The sequence below is a fragment of the Argopecten irradians genome, chromosome 4 (assembly GCF_041381155.1).
Source record: "Argopecten irradians isolate NY chromosome 4, Ai_NY, whole genome shotgun sequence".
In the NCBI taxonomy this organism is placed as follows: Eukaryota; Metazoa; Mollusca; class Bivalvia; order Pectinida; family Pectinidae; genus Argopecten; species Argopecten irradians.
The window spans coordinates 21,851,239-21,873,112 of record NC_091137.1 but is presented as its reverse complement, the minus strand read 5'-3'; the positions used below and the strand labels follow the sequence as shown (position 1 = coordinate 21,873,112).

The 21,874-nt window shown below is 34.5% G+C and overlaps 2 protein-coding genes across 4 annotated transcripts in view; one reads left to right on the top strand and one right to left on the bottom strand.

The window, feature by feature from the left end:
• The window catches only part of LOC138320959 (E3 ubiquitin-protein ligase CCNB1IP1-like), a 26,501-nt gene extending 13,222 nt beyond the window's left edge, over nt 1-13,279 (bottom strand). The window contains exons 1-7 of the mRNA XM_069264289.1: nt 13,158-13,279; nt 12,476-12,560; nt 12,093-12,108; nt 11,590-11,649; nt 11,042-11,112; nt 9,841-9,915; nt 8,128-8,242 (exon numbers count right to left, since the gene is read on the bottom strand). Of these exons, the coding sequence (XP_069120390.1) occupies nt 8,128-8,242; nt 9,841-9,915; nt 11,042-11,112; nt 11,590-11,649; nt 12,093-12,108; nt 12,476-12,538 (400 nt within the window). The 5' untranslated portion in view covers nt 12,539-12,560; nt 13,158-13,279. The remainder of the gene's footprint in view (nt 1-8,127; nt 8,243-9,840; nt 9,916-11,041; nt 11,113-11,589; nt 11,650-12,092; nt 12,109-12,475; nt 12,561-13,157) is intronic.
• On the top strand, nt 1,017-21,874 carry LOC138320956 (serine-rich adhesin for platelets-like). Of its 3 annotated transcripts, XR_011208266.1 has the most exons (8): nt 1,017-1,152; nt 4,373-5,405; nt 17,579-17,722; nt 18,321-18,468; nt 18,884-18,985; nt 19,190-19,330; nt 19,774-21,629; nt 21,683-21,874. XR_011208266.1 is itself a non-coding variant. In XM_069264284.1 (7 exons), exons 2-7 carry the CDS (start codon nt 4,394-4,396, stop codon nt 20,510-20,512), a joined length of 2,286 nt encoding a protein of 761 aa, XP_069120385.1. In that variant the 5' UTR covers nt 1,017-1,152; nt 4,373-4,393; the 3' UTR covers nt 20,513-21,874. The 3 variants fall into 3 exon arrangements, 2 of the variants coding, with proteins under 2 accessions (XP_069120385.1, XP_069120386.1); XM_069264284.1 differs by having other exon boundaries at nt 19,774-21,874; XM_069264285.1 differs by lacking the exons at nt 1,017-1,152; nt 4,373-5,405 and adding an exon at nt 6,295-7,776 and having other exon boundaries at nt 19,774-21,874.

Below are 21,874 nucleotides of genomic sequence, written 5' to 3'. Positions count from 1 at the left end.
AATGAAATTTAATAAACACAACAGCAATGTGTGTATTTTAATGCACCTATTTATTAATTAAAAATAAATTGTCTTTACCATCTGACGCATCCTCCATATCTATATGTAGTATTATCCACCCCTGTTATATGTTATCGCAAAACTGAATGTGCTGTATGCGAATACAATCAGGCTCTAGATATAAATATTAACAACAATAATTATGAAAATGAACAATACCCAGCTATAGTTAGCTAGTACATAAATCTCTGCATTATCATAGGCTCAGACAGTGTTATTTAATCAAATATGGAAATAAAAGGTTAGTGCATAATCCAGGTTTCTATCACTGACGTGGATATAACATAAGTTATAGTAGAGATTTAAATAATAATCATAAATATCTGGTTAAAGGAACTCCTGGGGTATCGAGGGTCCATAATGTAGAACTGAGGTTGGGACCTGTTTTGAATACTTGCTCAGGAAAATTAGACATTTGGTCAAGAATATCCCCTGTATGCATATGTATAGTTTGATGATCATCCATGAATAGTTTCTTGTATAAGCTGGGTGTATATTGCGATGGAACCCAATACGACTTGAAGGCAATGCTTGAGTTTTAAATAACATCTCTATTGATTCCCACATTTGTAATCCGACATATATTTATAATAAGCCGTGGCAGTATATATATATACACATGTAACCTGTATGTGTACAGCGTTGTAGCCACTGTTCTATTTATAGCTATATGTTGATAGCGACTAAACCTGCGATCACAGTGAACAACAGCTGTCAACTTATCACATTTCCCAGTCCTGACAGACCATGTGATTCACCGACCCTGTGTGCTACATGTTGGGGCCCTCGACGGGGATAATCACATCTTGCCTAGCTCAAATACCAAAATAGCACAACCAAAATAAAACGTTGTTGAGACATATATTACAAGATAATTTACTAAGCATTGGCATGTGACATTTTAAAGTGAAAAGAAACAGTGATGTTCACAAGAAAAGCATTAAAACTGTACAATGTGTGAACGGTGTGTGATATACACCTCCCCTTCATTGACCTCTGCCTAGGCACATTTTGTGTGGATGTAAAAGCCCAGATGACAACAGAGAAACCAGAAGAAATAGCCGCCACTGACGTCGAGTAGGAAACTTTAAGGTATGTGTATATTTATATTTTAGATGAACATAAAACGTAACATATAATTACAACTACCACGGAGCAGACAGCGCTAACGAGAAATGTGAAATGCGTGACTATGGGCTAGCTGGCACACAGAGAACTCCATTCGTATATCACGTGATCAACTGAAAACGGTTGTAGTCTCGATGTACTAATGAAATTACTCATACACACACATACACATACACTTAAACACACATCAACACAGTCGATTTCTATCACTTGTGACTACATTAATTATCCTAATAAATGATATACTGATGTAATATCCACATGGTAAACAGTATATATATATCCCTATACATATCACAATGTTAATACACATCACGGGGAGTAGTGTTTGGTATTTATCCCAAACTTGTGTTGTCACATACATGTAGGCCATGTGCCTTTGGGCCTGACACGTTAGTTTAAGTTTGGACAAATTAGCAACATAATTTATTTCACCTGAGTTAGAATATATAATGAAACAAATAATAAAACAAATTAAAGACATATAAACACTATATGCTGGGCCTTGAAGTTGGTCAGTGATTTATAAATTTGACCTTTTTAGACTATGAAGATATTTTGCTGTATTATTTGAAATGCATAAATAAACAATATGTATTTCCTTATAAACTAAAGTAAACTTGACCCCTCCCCAGGGGGTAACGTAAGACCCCAAGGTCATATAATTCACAGTTTTTATAAAACACCTGAAGACCTTTTCCATCTATAATTATTTGATTCTATTATATCCAGAATTTTAGAAGATTTTTGAAGTTTCAGCCTATTTGACCCTTTTTTAGCCCCGCCCCTCTACCCCCAGGGGGTCGGCCAGGACCAATGTGGATATGATATTAAAATGCTATCTCAGGCTAATAATTCTAACCAAGTTTGACTCATTTCCTATGAAAATTCAGCAAAAAAATGCTCATTAATGTGTTTTTCCTATATAAACTATTGTAAACTTGACCCCCTCCCCAAGGGGAAACAGGAGATCCAGGGTCATATGATTTACAATTTTAATAAACAAACTTTAAGACCTTTTTATCTATAAAGTGTATTTGATTATACCATTTCCAGAATTTTAAAAGAATATTTTTGAAGTTTTAGCCTATTTGACCTTTTTTGGCCCCGCCCCTCTGCCCCCAGGAGGTCGGCCAGGACCAATATGGATATGATATTAAAATGCTATCTCAGCCTAATAATTCTAACCAAGTTTGACTCGTTTCAAATGAAAATTGAGCAAAAAATGCTCATAAATGTGTTTTTCCCTATATAAACTATAGTAAACTTGACCCCTCCCCAGGGGGAAATGTGAGACCCCAGGGTCATATAATTCACAATTTTTGTAAAGGACCTTAAGGACCTTTCTATTTATGAAAAGTATTTGTTTCTACCATTTCCAGAATTTCAGAAGAAGATTTTTGAAGTTTTAGCCTATTTGACCCTTTTTTAGCCCCGCCCCTCTGCCCCCAGGGGGTCGGCCAGAACTAATGTGGATATGATATTAAATGCTATCTCAGGCTAATAATAAAAAAAAATACATGCATAATCCGGGGATTAATTCTGACAATATTTGACTCATTTCCTATTACAAATGACCAAATAATGTGCAAAAAAGAGTTTTCTCAATATAAAAATATAGTTAGAGACCCAGGGTCATTATAAATTCACAATTTTTGTAAAGGACCTTAAGACTATCACTGACGTGGATATGTAAGTTATATAGTAGAGTTTTAGTTTTAGGTTTTAAATAATAATCATAAATATATTTTAAAAAAATACGTTGATATTTAACACTGAACTATAATTTTACTTATTAACTAATCTTAGAAATTGGCTAATTAAATTTTTCATAGTGTGACTATATCAAAATACAAATTTCAATATCTACCAATCTAAATACGATAATACATTGTATTGTGATTGTAATAAATTGTAATTCAGATGAAATTTGTAAGTTGTAAGTATTTTCCCTCTAATAGGACATTTTTGAGTGGGATTCTGATGAGAGATCAAATAGAAGATTGTCCCAGAAATAAACACTTGTTGTATTGAGTTTAGCCTCACACATCAAAATGAAATAGTTTTACAAGAGAAAATGGTATTAAAATCTGACTTAAATCAAGGTAGGTCAGGTGCATATAGAATAAAGATTAAAGAAACATTCCAACCATTTGCTATTTGTTTTTCATTATAATGAAAAAGTGAAGGAATATATATTTTAATAATTTAATATCTAATTAAAACACCAAAACATCCAAATAAACACATCATTATCAGACATTGATGATCTTTTCGTGTGAATAAACCGTCAGCCAAATTTCAAATATGAATATCAAATGTGTGGGTTTTTTTCCTCAACTTATACTGAGTTCTAAACGTTGAACATGGAATTATATGGTAGATTAAATAAACGTGGCATTATACTTTGTACAGTAAAAAAGTAAAAGCATATTGATATCGTCAAGTTGAAAACAATTTTTCATATTCTTTTGTTACATTGGTAGGGCCATATTTTGTTTGCTTGTTTGTTTTTCATTGCAACATGCTATTATAATTTTTGGCAAATATTTAAATGTCATGCGTATATATTGGATCAAAATAAACTGAAAACTTCTTTTACTCAACCATTTCCTGGAAATGATAACGAATAAAATGTATTAAACTTAAAGATGCTCCACCACTGACAGAGCTTAAATGATATTCATCATTTGAACAATTATTGGTGTTTAATCGTGTATATATATGTCTAATACACACAAAAAAATAATATAAAATAATCGATTTTATTTTTGGTGCATGCGCAATCAGTCCTTCATTCTATATAGGATATATTGCCATGGAATTTTTTCGGGATGCAAATAAGTATTTTTTTATATTTTTAACTTAAAAGTAAAATTAGAAGCTCAAACTTTTCAATGGTGGTAATGGTGTAAAGTAATAGTAACTTTTGTAACTGAAGAAAATACTAAAGAGTGTTCCTGTTTTTGATAGAGAAAAAATACCTTTTGTCAGCGGTGGAGCATCTTTACTCTAATGGATAAGTATTATACTAAGCAATATATCTGGTAAAAATTTAACTATAAATACTGAAGTAACTAGTAATTTACGCGTGACAATGACAAAAAATATCAACTTGAGTAGTCTTGTCCAACTGTGTTGTGATGTATGTTTCAGATACAATAATGCTATATTTTGTTGACAGGTGGTTTCGACTTCGCCGGCCATGGACGAGCACACACGTAGAACCCTAAGGAACCTGCTACAGCAGTTAGGACCTGATGGTGATTATAGTCGTCGTCTACAGAACGCAAATTCAACAATGGACCTCAACAGTCGAACAAACCCTAGCTCTGTGGCTCCATCTCCAAACAGAAAGATCATTACCAAATCGTCTGCTCCTCTAGTGTTCCACAGCCCTTCCTCAATGCCCTGTGTCGTTATGCCAGGAAGCATCACGTCCACGGGTAGCCGACTGGGAGTCCATGGAAGTAGTACTGTCCCTAATAGTCAAATAGGGATGAATACCAGCGGTACCTCACCGAATAGTCTGGTAATGTCCGGTAATAGTAGAGCACCAAACATTCATCTGAATATGATTCCAAATCCGTCAAACAGTGCTGCTAGTTTGGGTGCAGCGCAATTGTCTCTCATAGAACATTCAAATGTTCTTGGTGTATCGGCTATTTCAGACCAGGAACGAAACCTCTACATATGTGATGATGAAACTGACAATCAAATGTCTGGTAATCTGAACTCGATATTTGACAACACAAGTCAAATTTCCCGACAGTCGTTTACAATGAGACGCACAAGAACGAATATTCCTTATTCAGTCAAGTGCAAAATATCAAAAATGGCCGAAGAAAGTCCTAGAATTACCCAAGGCGAAATTGCACAGATATTTGGCATAGACAGAACTACTGTTTCTAAGATTTTAAAGAAAAGGAAACTCTATATAGAGTCGAGCTCACCAGACTCTCCGAGCAAAGTTAGCCGATTAGCCGAACACGAAAGTCTTCATCACGACCTGGAAGAAACATTATCCGATTGGTACGCCGGAATGAAAGAAAAGAATATTTCTGTGACTAGGGAAATGGTAGCCGATGCGGCGAGGAATTTAGCGGATGTTTATGCAGTCCCAAAATCAACCATCGATTCATTATGGATCACCTCTTTCTGCCATCGACATAACATCAGTAGCTTCAGGGAAGACTTTACAAAACTTGATTACACAGGTAAGTGATATTAATGTATACCGATAAATAAAAAACACCTTTTAATGAGTCGAAATAAATTGTAAATTTGGCGTTGTTGTTATAACAACCGTTGACCTTAAAACATTCAATGGTCGTGATTTGAAGAAAAGATTTTGTTCTGCTTTATCCCTTCCATACATCTGAAATCATATATTTATTTAGCAATAACTAAACCCCAAGAAAGTTCTTTTACCAGTGTACCACAGTTTTTAAATTAGCACTTAAAGATGCTCCACCGCCGACAGAGCACAAATGATATTCATCATTTGAACAATACTTGGTGATTAATCGTGTATATTTAAGTCCAATCAACACAAAAAATGATATGAAATAATTTTTTTCGCCTTGGGTACATGCACAATCAGTACTTCATTCCATATAGGATATAGTGACACGGATTTTTTTCGGGATGCAATTAATTATTTTTCATATTTTTAACTTGAAGTAAAATTAGAAGCTCAAACTTTTCGATGGTGGTAATGGTGTAAAGTAAGTAACTTTTGTAACTGAAGAAAAATACTAAATCGTTTGCTCCTATTTTTTTATAGTGAAAATATACCATTTGTCAGCGGTGGAGCATCTTTAAATGGAAAATGTCAAATATGCTATTAGACATTATTAGAAAAATATCAGAATGATATAATTCGCATCCGCCATCTGCTGCTGGCACAAGTAAATATAAACAAAATTTACAAATACACAACTTACAAGTCAATAATAATACTTAATGTTAGCCTTAATGCATACACACTTTTATCAACTTGGATATGTTTAAGTACATTTAAATGTAAGAAGTGACATAAGCTATAGGCTTGTAAAATATCAGTAGTTTAAACACGGGTTAATACACTAAGTTTTCGAATGTTTCCATTGATCAAAACTTTAAAAACAAAACATGATTACATCACTGACGAGTCATAGGAGTCCCTAAAGATACAAGAGATTCGTGATCAACTGAATCACTAGTTAAAACAGGGGATTATATTAATATCGACATGACACAATTTAATTAGAAATACATGTACTAGCTAGTAACTAAATATATGTGTAGTGTAACTTGGTTTAAACCTCTAAAGTGTCGACCTGTTTACCACGAACCGGATAAAAGAGTAACGCTCTATTGATTTTCCCTGGGCAGTCGGCTATATAGCTGCACACATACACCTGATCCTAGTACGTTACAGGGAAGCTTTGTTACACACAGGCGCTCTATAAATAGACTCGTTTTACTGAAAGCGTTGTGAATACAAATCGCTACATGTATGTGTGTATGTGGTGATTCAGACAAAGGGGTTTATTAAACCGGCCGTATCTTACGAGGGGCTCGAAGCGGAGCATTGGAATATAGTTAGTTTTAAAGGATAACTGAGAGGAGTGGCATTTGTGGAGTTCATATTTTGTATATGAACAGTGTGCCAGTACTATTAGTACAGGCCTAAACCAAGTGGTGTCTGTAGTGAATGTTTTCTCGTGTAGACCATTTTATACAAACTATTGACAGTTTTCCGGATGCTACCGTTATAAGAAACAAATCGAGCAGTGGCTAGTGACTTACAGATTAATATGGACGGGCATTCTGAAAATTCACAATCTAAGGACGATACCATATACGGGAGTACAATGTTACAGATGAATGAATGCCAGCCATCGTCACAGGATATTGACCAGGATGACTTTGACGTTCAGATGATGTGCTTTGCTGCAACTGCAGCACCAAGAAAACGGACAGTTTTAAGTTTGGGGACTAAACTAGAAATTATCCGAGCAGTTGAAAAGAAGGACAAGCTTAAAACAGAGATAGCCAAAGATTTCGGAATAACAGGAAGCACACTGACGGGTATTGTGAAACAGAAAGAGCAAATAATGGCAGCATGTGATTCGGGGGCTTTTTCGCCAGCAAGAAAACGCATGCGACATGGTGACTTTATTGCCGTTGAAGACGCCCTTTACAATTGGGTACGGAAAATGGAAGGCACTAGCGTGAACTTTAAACAAGCAATTTCAGGTCCAGTGTTACGACAAAAGGCAAATGACATTGCCAAAAAATTAGGAATTCCTGGTTTTTCCAGTTCATCAGGTTTCATTGAAAGGTTTAAAAAAAGGAAAGGCATACAAGCGCGATCCATTGGTGGTGAAAAAAGAGGAGCATCTGGAGGTGCTTGGTGTGGAGACAAAGTATCGAATACCAAAACTTCTGGTCAGAATAGAACTAAGTCAGACTCGGGAGGAAGACAAGAATTACCAGTAATGGAGGAGGAGGAGGAGGACAAATCTGATGGGGACGATAACTTTGAGATCGAGTTTGTATATCATGAAGAAGATGATAGCTTTGATGATTGTTACCAAGAAGGTAAAAATTTTGGATGCTATTTTCCTAACGTTCTGTTCCACAGGGTAGACTATTAACCAAGTTATTATTTCTGAAAACTATTTCAGGTTTTTTTCTTCTGATTACTTACTTAACATGTTATACTCACCACTGTTCAACAGCTTTGGAAAAACAAAATTACACATCAACTTGCAATTGTGGTAAAAAAAATATAATATAGCATTGGATTGGTACATTTTATGTTGAGTATGCACTGTGATGGAACGGTCGTTTCAACAACAAAATGTAACTTGGGCAATGGTAAAAAGGATAACTACATCCGCTATATAAAATCACAACTTCCAAACCACTTATTAATCAGTTCAAGGATACAAGTGAGTTCCCTCTGTGTGTGTGATACTATTTGTTCATAGTATTGTTCCAGCTGGACGGCTCTTTCCTTGGCTTTTGAAGCCACATATTCCTGGTAGGTCCTCTCTTGGTGAGCCTACAGTATACATAGTCAATGGAGTTACTTGGAGCATGACTTCTCGATACCAAATAAACAACCACTAATGGAAGAGTACTTGGTAACTAATGAAATCCGAACAATGTTTGTAGCATTTGATAATTAACTCTTTACCTAGTGTTACCTTAATTAAACGTTCAATAACCATGTTGCCAGTGAATTGTCAAACCTTAACCACATATTGCCCTGAAATAGTCCACCACCCTCATGCTGTCTGTGAATAGTCAAGCATTAACCTCAATGACCTATTGCCCTGAAAAAGTCCACAACCCTCATGTTGCCTGTGCATTTTCAATTGCCCAATATTAATAAGAAAAAAGTCAGTACCATATTCCCCATAATTGCACCCCAGGAGCTTAAACAAGAGGACCATTGAGCCTGTAGCACTCACCTGTTTCAGACTAAGAACACAAGCTACCAACTTAAAGGTTTTAGATTTGAACTTAATATATTTACAATATATATATATAACAGAAGGATTTTTAAGATTTTGCTATATTTTCCCTATAGGGTCCGGCCCCTCTGGCCCCTGGGGGACCAGCCCCACCATTTATACAAAATTGGTTCCTCTTCACCCAATGAAGCTTCAGACTAAATTAGAAATCAATCCTTTCAATCCTACAGAAGAAGGATTTTAAAGAATTTGCTATATTTCCCCTATTGGGCCCCGTCCCTGGAGGACCAGACCTACCATTTATTCAAAATTGGTTCACCTTCTTCCAAAGAAACGTCAGACCAAATTAGAATAAAATCCATTCATTCTACAGAATAAGAAGGATTTTTAAGAAGTTGTTATATTTCCCCTATTGGGCCCTGTCCTCAGGCCCCTGAGGGACCAGACCCACCGTTTATTTAAAATCAGTTCCCCTTCACCCATGGAATCTTCAGACCAAATATGGTCTAAATCAATTCAGCCATTTATGACTAGTAGGGATTTTTGTGAAAAATTGACGGACGACGGAGGAACGCCGCCCCATGACATAAGCTCACCAGCCCTTTGGGTTAAAAATGTAACAAATAGGGTACTTATCAATAAGGAACCAAAATGTAAGTTGTAGATAAAAAAAACCTCAAAAACATGTCAGCCATATTTCAACTCACTTTAAGCTGTCACAGTAAACATAGTATATGCCTTCTTCCTTTTGACATTCTACATTTAATATTATGTTGTGATTCACATCTTAAAGACTCATATAATATGTCATGGGATACAATGCTGATGTTATAAGCATCACAAATTGCAAAACATTATTAAATTCATGGAATGGGAGCATTTATATAACTTCAACTCTTTCTCTAGAAGAGGGAAGGGGCGCTAATTAAGGTTAAGGCATTAACTATTTATCTGATGTTCCCAGATAGGCAATACCTCATGTTGCTAAGACATATATCATACTGTTGCCATAGATACTATGTATAGTATCGAATTTTTCTTTTTTTTTTCTTAGAGTAAATTAAAGCATCCAGACATTGTATCAACTAACTCTTCACTTGGAGTGTCAGGAAATTTTTTTTTTTTTAAATGAACTGGACACACCAGATATTTATCATAAATATCATTAAAAATAACCCCTTACCTGATATGTCCAGAATGACAAGGCTCTTGTACATATCTCCATAATGGTTTCTGGTTTCTGTCCAGCCAACACCATCTTTATAAATGAATCACATGTTATTTATACCAATATCATTACAAAATAAGCATAGATATTTGTTACTTTGATTAGGTACACAGATAACTGTAGTGGATAATTTAACACTGGAAATGTACAATAAGTTAGCAGAAGATGAAATGTGACTGAGAATCACACCTGGTACTCTCCTAACTCTAGACAGGTTGAGGCATTAGTTGAGATATATCCCTGTCATTTCTAGAATGAAGTGAATATTTGACTGTGAGAGTATGCTTTGGTAAATTCATTTTTGTAATAAACATCAGATTAACAGTATCCCAAGGAGACAAATACAATACAAAATGTACATGTACAACTGCAATTATGACCACATAAATAAACATATGTATATACGTATGTAAATATTAAACAGTGGACTTTGACAGAATATATTGAATAAAAAATCAATAAGATTTGGTAACATAACATCACCCTGACATTATAAACTTGTGTTGGAATTAATTTGGAACCTACAAATGAGTAACAGCAAAATGGAAAAGGTGGCTAAAGGAGTAGATATGATAGGACCAGTATTTGGCCTTAATTTTTCAGGCCGAAAAATATTAACTCTGATCCACATCAATAAATACTCTCATACTTGCCATTCATCAAAAATTAACTTTTTATAACCATGTACACGATGTGCTCCACCTATGACGTCATCAAATTGGCGATTTTCCTCTTCTCGCCAAATTTTGGTAGAAATTCATCATCTTTAGGTTAGAAAAGGCTTGAAATGGATTTGGCCGCCACCTTGGAGCAACTTTATATTTTGCATGGATATGCGTAAATATACGATACACAACGTGTGAAAATCTCTTTCTGCTCCACGAAGGCGGCCACATTCATTTTTAGAGAAAACCACTCAAAAAGTATGATTTTTCAAGGATTTTTGTGAAAAATGGCGGGAAACTGCATGTTGATGACGTCATAGTGAACAAAATTGGCACATGCGGGATATTTTTGAGATGCAATGTGTTAGCAAATGTATTCAACTGTTATATGGCAAAATATGTTGTTCTTTACTGGAGAATTAATTTTGGGGCCATATTCGAGTCCTAACGTACCTTCTCCTTTGTGATACCATTTATCAATGAACACTTACTGATCTATACTGTTCATTAGGCTGAAGGTCTATTCTGATGATATCAAATTTCCCTGATAGTGTATTTTCACCTGGAAAAAAACAACAGATAACGGTGGAATTTTGACTTCCTTTAATAATCTGAATTATGTATGCCCTTTATAAGCTAGCTGGTGAATTAATGTATCTTAGTTAAACGAATGATCTTTAATACATACATTGATATGGTCAAAAAGTTATTTAGTGTGACTGTCTGCAATATTTCATTGAAAATATAAATTCAAAATGTGAAAAGTAAAAGTATCTAGGTTTTTATATATCTTGAGAGAAAAAAGGCGAAAGTAAAAGCTGAAACCTGTAGTTTATGTACATTTTGTAGGTTAACATTGTGTAAGAACTTTTTCAGATTTGGTTTTAATTTAATATTTATGATATATACTGGGGTATACAATTATGATTTAGATTATACTGTATACATAAAAATTAATCGGTACATAGATTTATTGTCCTAAAAGCTAAGAAACACCACATGCTATCACAGCATTGATTATATAAAAAAAACTACTTACAAGCTGGACAGGTGTAGGATTTGTTGAACTCTCGTCCACCATCATCATCACAGAAAATATCTAAGAACCTTTGTCAAGGTGTATCTGCCATGCAAATATATCATACTTTTTCTGTTCCTGTCAAATATTTTCCTTTACATGTACATAAACCAGTAACTTGCTCTATATATTTAAATTGTCTTACGAGTCAGGTAATTGTGCTGAGTAAACCTGTGATGTTTGCTCATAACTTCACAAAACAAACTCATAAAATCAGAAAAGATCTACAAATTAAAAGTTGTTTACAGGCACAACTGCAAAATTATTGATTAAGGTTTCAGTTCATCAATTTGATTCAATGAATTTCCTACTACAATGTTTAATTAGCAAGCATAAAAAGTTCATGTGATGACATTCGAAAATGGAAAAGCACATATGTATACTTCACAAATGAATTGATGAACATCATATGCCTGTGTCTATCATTCCAACGCTCAATCTGTCTTATGATTGCAAAAGGATACGTGAACAAGATGTCACCTACAACAGTCACAATAGATAATGATGATTCATAATTCATTAATTACATCTTCCAAGAGATTTTATTTTAACTATTGCATTTTTTTTTAAATTTCCTCTACTATAATTGAAAAATTATATCATACATATGGAATTGACATTTTTCCGCTGCCCAGACATCTAACCTTTAGCTACCTATGTTAATATTTTTGTAGGTTGACACTCTACAGTAGACATATTATTTAAGTTTGGTAAAATGAAAGGTCCCAAAAAAGTGTCCACAATCTCTTGATCTACATGTATACAATTTATGAATAGGTTATTATAAAATGGTCAAATATCAAAGGCGATACTAAATCTAAAATTGACTAAATGTCTGTGTACTTACCCAAGCAAATGAATTAAGTCTCTTTCTACACTTCTTGTAATTGCAAATTAACTCTCCATCCATTCTTAAACTGAGTTGTGGATGACTGAAAATTTTAATTCAATCTCTGATCAGCATCATCATTAATCTGAATAGTTCAGACATTATAAGCTTACAAATAGTCATTATACATGTTGTGCCCGACTGGTATGACTGACAAATACATTGTATAATCACAGGAATAATAACGAATGTACAACAGTGTATATAATGCAAAAAATACATGATAGGATCTTTATCACTTATTGATAAATTTAATACCAGTATAGTTCTTGATCTACATGGTTAAACCACACATCATTATACATGATTTAATTTCATACTTACATCAGTGTATCAAAATTAATAAAAACAGCTAAAACTTTTCTTGTGGATAGTCTACCTCATTTGATGACATCACTTATTGATTACTATACTTTGTTTTATGCAATTTTCTCTGAAATATAACTTTGAAATATATAACTTGATCTGAAATGCGTGAATCCCTATAAATGTGTTACATGTACCACAAGAGCTTGACGTTCTGTCATTAGGCCTAATAGAATCTATATAGCATAAAATGTATAAAATACAAAGGATTGTAGGCTACATATTAGTTTTTATAGTGAAGAAACAGTTCAACTGATGTAAATTAAGTGCGCACCTTCGTTAAATAAGTGATCTGGCGAAGAGTCTTATTTTCTAATTTGAAATTTCACCGCCAAGTTTCAATCGGCTGTCAGATAAAAGTCGTTGTTATAATGACGCTTGATTACATTATGGTTAAGGGTTTATCATTCAAACTTTTTCCTGACTAAGAATGTTGATATTATCGTGGCAACATGGCGGGTGGATGGACAGGATTTTCCGATGAAGATCTTCGTCGGTTCAAATCCCGAGAATCTGACGGATCGCCTTTGCGAATGAAAGGTTAACTTTCATGCTCGAAGTGTTTATCAACCACAAAGCGTTACGTGTCGGCGTTGGCCAGTTTATCATATACATTAATTTGTTGCAGTGTGATGACCAGTACCATACTCAGATACTGTATATAATATGTATGTCTGGGCTAGATAGCTTGGAATACCTCGTCATTCATCTTTGCATAAAAAATAATGTTCTGATAGGCTAGCTGGTAGAGCTAGTAGGGCCCAGTTTCATGAACATGCCTTAACTTTAAGGAATTCCTTAACTTAAATTTCCCCATAGAAAAGCATTAACTTTGGGGGAAAGTCTTAAGTTAAGGAGCCTTCCTTAAAACCTGTAATGTTTTCCTATGGATGATTTTCTGTTAAGAGATTCCTTAAAATTTAAATGGAATGTTCGTGAAACTGGACCCTGATGAACACATGTAGGCCTACACATGTACATACAGTCACAGGAGTTTTGACGTTAATACCACTGTTTTTATATAGTATATAGGGGTATTTTTTCTATATACATTTACTATATATTATTGACAGAACGTCAAACTCCTGTGGTACAGTATGTCAATACCTGATACACGTGTGTACTCGAATCAATAGCCAGCTGAGACTCAGGATACATAAACATATGTATGCATGTAGGACCATTTTCCTGCTTTAAGCTTCACATTTTAATTGCTCTCTGGACTGTTCCAAACACAACACATATAAATGACCAATCAAGCCAATTTATTATGAATGCAACATCGCTGTAGCTTGGAGGGTTCTGGTCATGGATGTCAGTACATTACAGCTTCATCAACATTCCTTACAAATACTTTAAGGAATTCCTTATCTTAAAATTCTCCATATGAATACAATAATTAGCAGGTTACATATAACTCTTTGGAACACATCATTGAGGTAGCTTAAAAGGTAATTTGACAAATTTTTAACTCACCTGGTCCAAAGGACCAAGGGGAGCTTATGCCATACAGTGGCCTCCGTCGTCTGTCCGTCCGTCAACGATTGACTTCTTCTCCATAACCGCTGTTCGGAGTTCAATAAAATTTGACTGGTAGCATCCTTATGGATTAATTACTGACTGAAAATTGTACAAATGATGGGCTGACCCCCCAGGGGCCTGAGGGGCGGGGCCAAAAGGGGTTCATTTGGCTATTTCCATATAAACAACTTCTCTGAACCGTTGACAAATAATGTGTAGAAGTTATTGCGCGGCTGCAGTAGTTGTTTGGTGTGTACTGGGGCTATATTTAGAATTTCTACAGAGACTAATAAAGTAGGCGTGGCTTGTTCTGCATTGTAGTAATCCTGTGAACGTTCAGGATACACGAGACTTGGTCAATAAATTAAAACATGGCATCGCCCTACGCTTAAAAACTTGGTCTTATGTTTTGGAGTGGTGTATTCACCGAAGATAGCGTTGTGGATACGATACTGCATTATCATTACCGAAGACTTTCTTATATAGAACAAATAATCATACCCTGCCTCCACTCCTTCCCGGCAATTAAGGTATGAATTCCACCCCAGTGATCCACATTGGACATTTTGAGACTGTTAAAAAATATATTTTTGGGGTATTATACTTAAGTAACTGTATTATTTACTCCAACAATGTTAGAGGTATAGCACAACCAATCTGATTAAAATCAGCTGTTTGATGCTCCTCTACAAACGGTAAACAGCTGATTTTAATCAGATTGTAGCACGACGAGACACTTTTGATCATTACGTTGTGTCTAACAGAAGTTTCTCAATATCGAGATCTAATATTATTGGATTACTGTATAGTTCTGACATCTATGATCAATATTAATTCACAAACCTTTCCATTATAATGTTTCATCAACTATTAGTGGTAAAATCCGAGGCAAACAGCACATTTTTCTGTTCAAATACACCGCCATGTTTGATTTACTGATAAAAGGAAACACTCACCAGGTAAAATACATGTATGTTTAAAAGTTTTAAAAAGCCAACAAATTAAGAATAAACATGGTGAAACTGAACAAATATTAGTATTACATGTATTTAGAATTTAGCAAAAAAGATTTTTTTACAGTTTATGTTAAAAACCTTGTTTCTTTCGTAGTGAAAATTTGTAGGTCATTCCATATATGGTACTAGTTGCCATATTTGGAGCGCAAAACCTTCTAAAGAGAAGCATCAATCATGGCGGCCAAGTGAGCTATGTCGATGTGAGCCATTCAAAAGTGCTTCAAAATAAAGTTTAGACATGGAGTTGGGTAAATAAAAAATCATTTTATGTTTAAAATGTTTGATATTTTTTAATTTAATTACAAAATTACATGACACACTTAAATGTAACATTTTCAACACTTTGCAACACTACGGTCAATGGAACGGAATCGTAGCTCTAACGACGACCATCTGTCAGAAATCTTCCGTCCGTTGTTCAGAGCTACGTCATACATCTGCCATGATGTTTCGTTTTGGTTATGTCGTGGAAAGGGAGATACCCGGATGTTACCTATGAACTACCTGTCACCGGTGCCCGCAATAGCCACGCCTACTCGCTGTCAGGTTTACCTAGTTCTAAATATAGTCCGAGTACACACCGAACAACTACTGCAGCCGTGCGACAAGTACTGCACAATATTTGTCAACGGTAAGGCAGTCACGACAGTAAGCATGGGACAGCACTCATAATGCAATTGAAGCATCCTTATAGGGTGGGGATTCAAAATTGTAAAAATGATAGGGCTGACCCCCTGGGGCCTTAGGGGTGGGGCCATAAAGGTTAATTAGGCTACTATTTTCATATAAATTACTTCCTCTCTGAAACTATGTATCGTATGGTATCTATAGCATCATTATATGTTTGGAATTCAAAATTTAACAAATCGTGGGGTCTTTGTGATATTTGAATCACTAATTACTAAATTACAGAACTTCAAAAGAAATTAACTAGAAAATTTTACTTTTGAAAGCATGTATCCCTTATACTAGAAGTAAAGATGGCCATTCGTATGGGAATTTCATTTACTATTTTTGTCACACCAAATGTGTATGGCAGTTATCAGGTACTGTGAAATCATTCATTTTCGTTGGGCTCAATTTTCGTGGATTCTAAAATTTTACAAATTTTGTTGGCACTTAAATTCGTGGAGAAGACCTTACTCATTACTGTTAAAATATACACAGTCGACACTGTCACCTGTATTGCTTGATCTCTCAAGCGGAACTAAGCTCTACCACACAACACAGTTACAATCACAATCTAGAGTCGGTACTCAGCCAGTGTTTTTACAGATGTGTCCAACAAACAATTATCGTGTCACATTGATAGAGTCATGATATACTCAATCAATTATTTGTTGGTACATGCAGATGAAGTCTATGAAATTCTGAAAACTATCTTTGTTTGAACAATATTTTCCAACTTTGAACTTGTCATACTTGTCCTCGAAATAGACCTTATGTAGTGAGGTAATAATCATCCTACAATGTATGAACGCATAAACTTACATGACATTGGTATAGGTATATATATTTTCGTGAGGATGTAAATTCGTTGATTTTGGTCAAAAAACGAAATCCACGAAAATCAAACCCCCACGAAAATTAATGATTTCACAGTAGCTAAAATGCTAACTGGATACACAAACCTAACTGAGAACTGATTATCTGCTTCCCATTTTAGGGCTAATATACATGCAGCATTATATATGCATATAAATCATTTATTACATAACTAGCCCGTCCAGCCATGTTATATATTATTGTATATGGCCATGTCAAAAATATTGTAAGACACATATGGAATAACAATATTGTTGTCTTAGGTAGTCATATGATTGTCTCAGTAGAAATGGAAACGCCACATCTAAGCCTGATTTCTACTCTTTTATATAGAGAGGAAATCTTAAGTTTTACTTACATTTATATTATTAAAAGTTATGTGATAAATAGAATCTTACACTCGTGACTATGTGATATGAAATTTATCAAACAAGTTTAATAATTTGATATGCCACGAGCCTTTATATGCTGTGAGACTAAAGGCTCATGGCATATCAAATTATTGAGCTCATTTGATGAAATTCATATCACATAGCCATTCATGTAAGATCCTCTTTATATTCATCCCTCCTAACCTTCATTCATTTACAGTATATCTGTTAAATACTTTCAGCTGCAATGCATAGAAACAAGATTTCTACCCAAGAAAGGCGGATGCCACCATCAGCAGCAAGAGGCAGTGCCTCAGAAGCACCAGTAGTTGGACAGAATCTCTCACAACCAAAACCAACATCTCAGCCAATACCCAACAAATCCTGTAAGTGATAGTCTAACTAAGGTAACCAACATATGTAGATGTGCATTTCTTTGGTGTAAAATGATGAACACCTATCTTTTTAATGAACAGTAAAACCAAGCTCTGATGCCTTGACTAAATATACAAGGTAAAATTATAAGACTGCTTTAATACATATGTAGATCTTTAAAGTAGATCTTAAGGCTATAAATACTGAAGCAACTTTAATTTGTTCAATGTTTGCCAAATTGTAATGTTTCAAATCTTCAATAAAAAATTGTCATGCAAAGGTAAAATGAAATACAAAAAATCTAGATATTAGTATATATATATGGCCTTCAGGTGGCGCTAACATTTTCACTAATTTCAAAAGCATTTGATGGATTTTTCCACAGCTACATGTAGCTAGTAAGCAGAGTGACACTGCAGGAAAGCCAAATGAACACATATATTTTATATATTTACAATGCACATATAACAATAGTTTACTGTTCTTAGAAATGTGTTAACATCGATAAATGATACACTATATACAAGGTAAGCTTTGTGGGATTGTTAAATGATGCTATGTAATTAAATTACCGATAAATGAGAATTGATATTAATTTTAATGATGCAGGTAATAAGATTTCACGTGAAGGCAACAAGTTTTCAGCCAGTGGAGCTGTACCCAGTTTGAGTGAGTCTGCCCAAGTCACAATGCCTGACCAGGTTACAGTGAAAGAAGAACCAGAGATTCAGGAGTTGGGTCCAGAGGAGGCTTTAAAGTATGTAATATATTGTCTCTTTTGACATGGACAATTCTTTATCAATTAATGTAGTCATTATTTATATACTGGTATTTGACCCTTCATACTGAACTGTTATTTTGGGATTAAATAGACTAGTAATTCAAACTAAGAGAGGACATGTACAATTAATGATGATTTAAAGGGTAAAGATACATCAGCAAAAAATAATGGTAATTTAAAGGATTTTACAAGCAGACACACAACTATGCATTCATGATACAGAATGTTTCACTTTTTATGACTACATGTATATAGTAATGCTTAAGTCCAAATGATATTAGTATGAAGTTCTAATGGCCAAGATATACTAGTGCAAGTGTATACATGCATATTGAAATAAACATGATAGATATGTTACAATATTATGGCATTTAAATGGATTTTTTTACAGTCGTGAACTGGGTACTTTAGAAAAATTCAGAGAGCAACAGAAAGAGATTGAGGAGGCTAACAAACACAAAAAGGCTCTCTTAGCCAAGACATTGTCTGAAAGGTAAGTCAGATAACTGTAATTCATTCAAAAGAATTATCAAACCCGTTTGTATTTTTTGGGCTACGTGTTTATCTGAGATAACCATAATATTTATATCTGTATAAAGGATAGATTACCTTTCAATGCTCATAGTCATTTCCTATCTGTACTTTATTGTTATTATGGTGTGTATATATATATATATATATATGCAATTATTTGCAGACAAAAGAAGGCACGGATGGAAGCTGAGAAGCTGACACACATACAGAAGGAGCTGATGATCCTGGACAACTTACTGAGTGCTGATGTGACTGTGGTACGGAACAGGATTGAGAATGCCAGTCGAGATTTCCTGGAGGCAACGTATGTTGGAATTACGATCAATTGTTATATAGGTGTACAATAGAATTCTCCTTATCATTTGGTATAGTTAAGCATTAAACCATCTATATAGTTTTATGGTCTATATAGATACCAAAGCTTTGCAGACTTTAAATAATGCCACTTGTTGGTTTGAATTAGCTTTGATCTTTTAGTCATTTTGAATGTGATACATAATTCATTGTTAGTAAATGAAGCACAAGACATACAACAGTCAATTGATATACTGTTTGAATATTATACACTGGTGATTTATTGTACGACCTAAATTATCTTTATCTTATTTAAGGCAATAATTTAAACGTTTTTTACCTTGGCTGATATGTCTTTCTTTTGCATTGGTATCCAAACTTTAGAATGAAATGTCATAATTTTGTGCTTTTTTGTTAACTTTATATTCAAATCGTGTTAAAATGTTATTTCAGGAGACGCTATGACAGGGCAGAAAAGGAGTTTATTGAAGCCAAATTGGATTTACAGAAGAAATCTGAGCTCAAAGAACAACTCACAGAACACCTATACACAATTATACACCAAAATGAGATCAGGAAAGCCAAAAAATTGTCAGATCTAATGACAGAGCTAGATATGGAAACAAAGGGAGAGCAACTATGTATAGGCAACTTACCTCCCTTGTCTGCTTTCTCCAGTATGGGCATGGTGAAGGTGACTTCACCGACGTCGCCGAAAACTCCCGAAAGTGACAGTCCCAAAGTTAGTCATTCAGAACAGAAAGTTGCTTCTCCAGTGTCATCAGATAATAAAGTTGAAAGTACAACTACAGTGTCAAATGCTACCAGTGATGATCAGGTGAGGATTAAAACGGATAATTCATCAGGAGAAAGTTTGTGTCTCCCAAACGATGCATCAAATGATACTGAGAATACACATTCAGAACAAAATCAATTTCAGATTTCACAAACTCGTTCAGAGGAAAACCTAGATAACATATCTTGTCCAGAAGATTTCACAGTGAATGCCAATGTGGAACAACCATCCAATTCTTCATGTACAGACGATTCCTCAAGTTACAATAGTGCTTTATCAGCAGGGGCAGACATCTCCCAGTCCCCTAAACATTCACAAAATAATGACTCGAATGTGGCAATGCCAAGTTCTTGGACGTTAGACTCTGTTCACATTAAGGAGGAGCCTATCACTTAAGGATCAATTATATTGTAGTACATTGTTTTAATTGTCTGGTTTATTTGACACAGTCACTGCCAAATTGTATTTTGTTTTGAAGCCTTTAGAAGATTGTATCATATATATACTGCCAGAAATTCATTTTAAGTTGCTGCAATATTTTTTTAATAACATAACATTGGATGATGTATTGTGTATCCCCAATCTAATTAAAATTAGACTTGTAATTCCACTCCACTACGATACTCTACGTTACGCTCCAATACAAGGTCTAACGATGCCCCGTTCGAGGTCACCTCAGCATGACCTCTGGCCTAGAATCGGAACATCTCAGGACGCATTATTATCAGTTTACACTTCCGAATGAATGAACCACACCGAAGATTCAGTAGGCGACACGCTGATTGGCTAACCATAGGGGTCATGCTGAGGTGACCCCGAACGGGGCATCATTAGATCTTGTATTGGAGCGTAACGTAGAGTATCGTAGTGGAGCGAAATTACAAGTCTAATTTTAATTAGATTGGTGTATCCCATGCCATAGTTTTGATACCAAAATATATTATATTATGATACACCTCAGATAATCAAATTACCCAGTCTTTATAGCCTGCTCCATTAATACTGTGGTTATAATTACTTCAGAAATCATTATATTGATAAAAATGTGCCATCACTGTATAGTGCAAATAATTATGTAGATTAGACCATACAAGTATATGTTCCTGTGATTTAATGATTACACTCAATGCATTTATAATACCTTTGCTGAATTATGAAGTGGAAGATATGTTACAGTATAACAAACAACTGGAGACCAATGAAACCTCTTATTATAAGTGTAGTTTATAAACATATTACAAATATTTCACGCGAACCTTGACAGGAATGAAACTAACTTGTGTTATAACCATGAACTTGTTGTATGTTTTTTATAATGTGTTTTACTATATCATTAATGATCCTTGTTCAACACAAATAGTAGTTCCATAATTACCAGTATGTAGATTAGACCAGATATATGTACCTGTGTTTTAATGATTTCTAAAATAAAAACACTTAATGCACTTTGTATACCTTTACTTAATTATAAAGTGGAAGATGTGTTATAAATACAATACAGGTGTCTGTTGAGGTAACTGAGGGTTCTATGTTATATATAATATTACAATACAGGTATCTGTTGAGGTAACTGAGGGTTTTATCATTGGTTCATTTATATTGATCTGTTGGGGTTCTCATGAAGGGGAAAACTTTATATAAGTGACACAAATATATAGTAAATTGAATGCTATATACTATATGTAATGGATTAAATTCTGTAGTAATTAGGCAACAATTGACATGTTATTGTTTACAAATAAATCTATCTTTAAATAA

Coding starts and splice junctions, on each gene's coding strand:
- LOC138320956 (XM_069264284.1), top strand. CDS start 4,394: ATGGACGAGCACACACGTAGAACCCTAAGGAACCTGCTACAGCAGTTA. Junction 18,986..19,189: donor GCCAAGACATTGTCTGAAAG/GTAAGTCAGATA, acceptor AATTATTTGCAG/ACAAAAGAAGGCACGGATGG. Junction 19,331..19,773: donor CGAGATTTCCTGGAGGCAAC/GTATGTTGGAAT, acceptor ATGTTATTTCAG/GAGACGCTATGACAGGGCAG.